This window comes from Eucyclogobius newberryi, unplaced genomic scaffold, assembly GCF_026437365.1.
Source record: "Eucyclogobius newberryi isolate DKJ021-1_F unplaced genomic scaffold, fEucNew1.0.hap1 SCAF_5, whole genome shotgun sequence".
Taxonomy (NCBI): Eukaryota; Metazoa; Chordata; class Actinopteri; order Gobiiformes; family Gobiidae; genus Eucyclogobius; species Eucyclogobius newberryi.
Genome location: NW_027316167.1, coordinates 15631742 through 15637741, shown reverse-complemented (window position 1 = coordinate 15637741; position 6000 = coordinate 15631742). Strand labels below are relative to the sequence as shown.

The 6000-nt window shown below is 36.4% G+C and overlaps 1 protein-coding gene across 1 annotated transcript; it reads right to left on the bottom strand.

Annotated features, from left to right (window-relative positions):
* Nucleotides 1–256: 256 nt before the first annotated feature.
* On the bottom strand, nt 257–3122 carry psmd14 (proteasome 26S subunit, non-ATPase 14). Its single transcript, XM_072465346.1, has 11 exons — nt 3007–3122; nt 2436–2491; nt 2228–2299; nt 2031–2150; nt 1885–1955; nt 1465–1615; nt 1276–1383; nt 1063–1137; nt 840–965; nt 694–756; nt 257–500 (listed from the first exon to the last, which is right to left on the bottom strand). The coding sequence occupies exons 2-11, from the start codon at nt 2481–2483 to the stop codon at nt 402–404; spliced, it is 933 nt and encodes a 310-aa protein (XP_072321447.1). The 5' UTR covers nt 2484–2491; nt 3007–3122; the 3' UTR covers nt 257–401.
* Between the last annotated feature and the right edge of the window lie 2878 nt (nt 3123–6000).

Sequence of the window (6000 nt, the reverse complement as noted above, 5' to 3'; positions counted from 1 at the left end):
TAGAAGTTTCAGCAATGAAGAATATGTTAGCCATCACATCTGATCCATAGACTTACATTAATTAATTTATATTAAAGTCATCGACACCGTTACAATTACTCTAGCGCCACCCTGTGGTACACCGTGAAACAACATGTCAACATTATTTCACACAGAACAGTCCCACTTTTTTATTTTACTCTTTCCTCTTGAGAAGTGATTTGTTTGTTTGTTTGTAAGCCTGGGTCACTGTACTATATAAATACATATACTTTATTTGTTGTGTTTTATTCATACAAATAATTTCAATCAATGCCTGTGTTCAAGTCATAAAATAATTAGACACTTGTTATTTTTTGTTACATACATTTATTTTATATAAAAGAAAAAAAACTGTCAATTCACACAAACACACAGAGTGGTCACTGAAACACCACAGTATCCAACATGGCGGCTAGGCACTGAACGATGTTGGAGGTCATTAAAACATCTACGTGCTCCTCCAGGTGCCGCTTGGGGTCCTGTGAGAAAAGCATATTCCCTTAAATCTCTTTCATTGATAAAATGTCTTGCATTTAAAATTAATTTCAATAAGACTCATGAACCATCATCAATACAGCAGTAGTATTAACTATAGGTATATTTTAGATACAGCAGCTTAATTCCATTTTTATTTGCACTTCATTTTGATAAATGGAATGATTAATGCGTTACCTGTTTGCCGACGTTCTTAATGGCCAGCTGCTCTGGGGTCATTTTGTCCTCCTCTTCCACAGCCTGAACAAAAGCAACGTTGTCAGTAATGTTTTGTATCGCATAGATATAAAAAGATACAGATTTTGAGCTGACGCTTGCTGCACCTTGTTATAATTCTTGGCGAGCTCCAACATTTCTTTGACGATGGTCTCGTTGAGTTTACAGTGCTCACTGTAGTCCTGCAGAGTCAGACCCTCCATCCAGCTTTTCTTGTGAAGATTCAACAGCATCTAGACACAAAGAGCCATGATACACAAAGACATACAACAAAACTTAAATCACAATCACAAATACATTCAATATTGAAAACAATTCTCTTAACCACACCTTTTGCTCCAGCTCATTTTTCCTGTAGTTGATGGTGATGGAGTAATAATGTCTGTTAAGACCGTGAATCAAAGCCTACAAACAAAGCACATTCTTTCACTTAATAATTCAACAGATCAATAACCTTAAAAAGATGAATTCATGCATAAAGACTTGGATATTTTTGTTTTATGATGGTACAATTATTCACTATATCAAACACAATCCGGTTACCTGGATTGAGGGTTTGTTGAGATGCCCCAGATTTGATGTGGTCTGTCTGGGTTCATGGCCGAGCACCATCATGTTAGCGTTGATCAGTCTGAATGCATCAATAACAACCTGTAAGAAATAAAAATGGTTAATAATCAGTGTATTATTTAACCAATCTAATAATAATAACAACATTATATAGATGCTTACCTTTCCTTTGACGCTCTGAATGGGGTCAACAACAACAGCCACAGCGCGCTCCGACAAGGCCTCAAAACTCTGCTGTGTGTTTATGTCGACTCCAGAGAGCCAGCAGCCAAACCCAGGATGACTGTGGTACCAGCCGACCACCATCTCAGGCCTAGACGGAGAGAACATTTATGTTGAAACCTTACAGTCAAAGGGCCTCAATATTTATCACTGTCCAATCAATCTGAACCATTGCAGTTACAGAAAATTCAAACTGATAATCTACAAACAAAAATTCCTGTTTCCATGTATTCATTTGTATTAAATAGTAAATTAAATTAATAAATTAGACCACTAATAATATGCAATTTGCTTCACAGTTTAGTCCATATTTCTCTTGAGTTTTCTTTTCCCAGGAAAAATTATAATTGTATATTTTACCTGCCGGTTTGCTTCAGCATGTCTAACATCTTGGCTTGAAATACTGGGTCGACGGCTTCAACACTAACACCCTATGGGGAAGAATTACTCAATAAAAATACCATTGTAGGGTTACAGTAGAACACAAACAGAATAGTACTACATACTGTTCCTGACTGGGGCATAGCAAAAACATCTATCACTCGCACGGTGTAGTCATCCACAAACTCTCCCAGCATCAGCCCCATGACTTCCATGGGAACACCAGCTCTGCCGTGCTTCAGCATCTAAACCATACAGTGTCAAACATGTTAGACCGAATGTTACAGTATGTTTTATGGCACAGATCAGGCCAAATAATTACCTTGAGCAGAGCCAGAGAGGAGATGTACACCTGCTCAGCTGTGTCTACTGCTGGCGCATCAGTGGGTGGCCCCTGGAAATATAACACATAATCATTTGTAGGTGCTTTCATTTCAGAGTTAACAATGAGGTTAAAAGGCAATGCATCCATCTACACAAATATTATGTTACGCTTGACATGCAGTTTTAGTTTAATGAGTTCTTCTTACCTGTCCGAGCCCGGGCATCCCTCCTCCAAGCCTCAGCAGACGATCCATTGTAAAAACTAAACGTAAGTAGGTTGAAATGAATTACACATACATATACATATACAACAAAAAACATAATCCACAAGTAAGATCAAGCTCCCGTGTCTCAGTCAAGTCTTTTGTTCGTCTTTTGAAAGTAGATTTTCTCATTTAAAAGTAACTGAGCCAGGTCTAAAACGGGACTAAACCAGATCAAAATGACAAAACACACTCAACTCAGAACTAGATACATTTGGATTGAACTTGTAATTGTATATTGTAAAGCTAACAGGCTAGTTGACCGGCGTACGTAAACTAACAATCTACATCTTGAGACTTAAAAGTAATATTATAAGTTTAAGTGAAATGTTAAGGATTTAATGTGTTTTGATCATTTTTTAAACTCGTAAAATGCTTTTCGTTTGTTAATGCTAACGTAGCCGCTAACTAAGAAGCAATAATAACAGCACAATTACGTTTCTCTAAAGCATATTTAGCGTCAATCTGTAACAGCTTTTGCCTAATAAAACACAACTGCGATCAAATAACTTACATTTTACAGGAGTTCACAGAAGAAATGTAAATTCTTGCAGCTGATTGAAAATATCAGGCTACAATGAATCAGCCAGAATTGTGTTTAGAGGAAAAAAAACAGTTACTTCCGTCGCAAGTGGATGACGTGTATTTTTGGGCCGAGTTTTGGCGCTGGCGATGTTTAGCCACAAGAGGGCGTCACATGATTAAAATACGCTGGCCTGGAGCAGTGGTTTAGAAACTTTTCACACCAAGTCCAACCTAAGATCATATTTAAACCAGTTCTAAACCTGAACTCAACCAGTCCTAAATTTGAGCTGAACATTGTCTCAAAATTTATTGGAATTTATTCACTGATAAGGTAGTTTTAAATAATTATTAGAACAAAGGAGGACAAAAAACATGATTAGAAAAAGACAAATATCAAGCTCTCACTTAGTTTGGAAAAATACAAAAAGCATTTATTCAGACTGTACCCTTTCTCAGCACCATTGGTTACACGAACACCAGTAGCTCCATGTCTCCGCTGTTTTAGTTTTGTCTCTAAAACACCATAGTTTGAGAAACAGGGCCTACAATAATATAAACCAGGTCTAAAGCAGGAAGTCAAAACTAGGGTAAACCAGGTCTAAAATATAAAATAAGGCTATAGACTAGAACTATTGCTATTCTTAAACACTAACCAAACGAAAGTAGGGCAGAAATGTGGATTAAATTAACTCAGAGACAGGCCTGCTCATAAGCATAGTTCTTGCATGTAACACAAACAAATTAAATAAATAAATTAGACGCTAAATAAAGCCTAATGACATATTAAAGTTGTCCTTCCACAAGCAGTATATTTCAATTGACTTATGTTCACTGTAGGCAAATATCAACAGATTAATTGTGCACAGCAGGCTTTTTACACCAAAAAACAACCTTTTAAACATGTTTCTAAATACTAAATCTATCAAGCCTACAACAAGGAGAAATGTTTTTAATGCTTTCTCAAATTTCAACATCCAAGCATTTTATTATTCCCAGGAAGACTACAAATCGGTGCCAACCCCAACACAGCATCAATGGGTCGGTAAAAATGATCTTGCATGTTTGGTTAGCGTCCTGGAGTTAGAAAGTTTATCTGCCCAACACCAGACAGGTCAGGAGGCACGCTGAAGTCGTCACGGGAAGCTTCAAATTCCTCAAATCCTGAAAGAAAGAGGAGGAGATAATCATCCGCATTCCTCGAGCCCTCCTTGTTCACATGTGTGTTTGGTCAACACAAAATAATGAACTGAAACGCTTTGACCAGGACATGGCTTCACACAACAACTACTGATTATTATAGGACATTTGTGAGTAAAAGTTGTACTAGTAGTAGAAGTAGTAGAAGTATTTGCCTGTAAAACTAGAAGGCAGGGGCGTTGAGCTGTGGGGGGCCTACTTGTTTACAGGGCCCAAAGGGGTAGTATAGAGTTACATTTACTTGAGTTACTTATTTAGGAAATTGTACTTTCCAGAGTAGATTTCAGATGTCATACTTTTAGTTCCATGTTAGTTCAATTACAAATACTCATGTTATTGTATTGATATTGAGTAGACAGTTTTTGGATAGTTGTAGGGTTTTAGTAGCTTTATAAATGTTATAAACTACTACTACTACTACTACTACTACTACTACTACTACTACTACTACTACTGCTACTACTACCTACTAACCTACTACTACTACTACTACTACTACTACTACTACTACTACTACAACTACAACTACTACTACTATTACTACTACTACTCTCACATCTGTCTCTGCTTCTTTCTAAACCTACAAACACCAGAAACATCCCTGCATCGTCTTCTCTGATTGGCCGGAGCGCAAAGAATATGCAAATTGCCATTTCAATCAACTATTTCTGCTTTAAACTGTTTATTTAATAACGTTTTGTTTTTGTTTTTGTTTTACAAAAGCCTGATATAAAATCATACTAAAGCCATGTTAAAAGTAACTAGTACACTTAAGTCGTTTTTTCTTGCGTACTTTACTGAAGTACATCTACTTGTAATTGAGTACACGTTTAGTCATGTACCTGTACTTTTACTTGAGTACACAAATTAATACTCTTTCTACTACTGCACTTACTTGACAAACTACTTTATAAAAGTTACTCTTCCCATTGTGAGTGAGTCAAGTGACAAAGCTTTATATTAAATGGTTTAAACATTTGTGCTTCTTACAACCCTGAGATATGATTTGGATTCATCATTTGCAGTTCCATCCTTTGATAACAACAGATTTGTGCACATTATTCAATACATATTCTGTATAATTACTATAAATAAATCACAGTTCAGATTCCAAATATATTTTAGGTCCAAACTGTCACTCCAAATACAGTAGTTTTTTGAGTCACTAATTTTTACTTCTACTTAAGTAATAATATTTTAAAGTACAACACTTGTCTGCTCCGCCCACCTCTGTCAGGCCCCAGTCGAGGAAAGGGGCCCTCCAAAAGGCTGTAAAGTTAATTTATATTCAATCATTTCAATGAAAAGACCTATAAAGCTGGAACAACGTCAAACATAATAAAATAAATGTGTCTCCTTCACTCACATTACAATTAAAAAATGTATCAAGATAATATGAAGGTCAGTAATTGTACTCGAGTTTCAAAATACAGTGTGAAATGAAAGGTAAAAACTACACAAAGGAACATGAATATGAAGAAAATGTAAAGTATGTCAGCATCAAGAAGAATGTATTTGGATGGTTAATTTTACTGTTTAAATGTCTGACTGTGCAATAAAGATGTTTTTTTATGAAGAAATAGATGGCATTCTAGTGGACATTACAGCCAGTTTGTAACATGACACCGGCTGAAACCTTAATCCAAGCAGCAGAGGAAATACAGGGGGGAAATCTGATGCTTTGAGAGCGTTTCTGCACCCTGATGGGATTTGGACTCCGCTCTGCTTTTCATAGTTTGCATAGCTTTGAGCTTTGAATGGTTCAGGCATGAATGAAAACTGCTGC

What these genes read in the sequence shown, in the direction of transcription:
- psmd14 (XM_072465346.1), bottom strand. Translation starts at nt 2,483, where the DNA reads ATGGATCGTCTGCTGAGGCTTGGAGGAGGGATGCCCGGGCTCGGACAG. An exon ending in TCAACAAACCCTCAATCCAG is followed by an intron (nt 1,138 to 1,275) that starts GTAACCGGATTG and finishes CTTTGTTTGTAG; the next exon opens with GCTTTGATTCACGGTCTTAA. An exon ending in TCGCCAAGAATTATAACAAG is followed by an intron (nt 757 to 839) that starts GTGCAGCAAGCG and finishes GCTTTTGTTCAG; the next exon opens with GCTGTGGAAGAGGAGGACAA.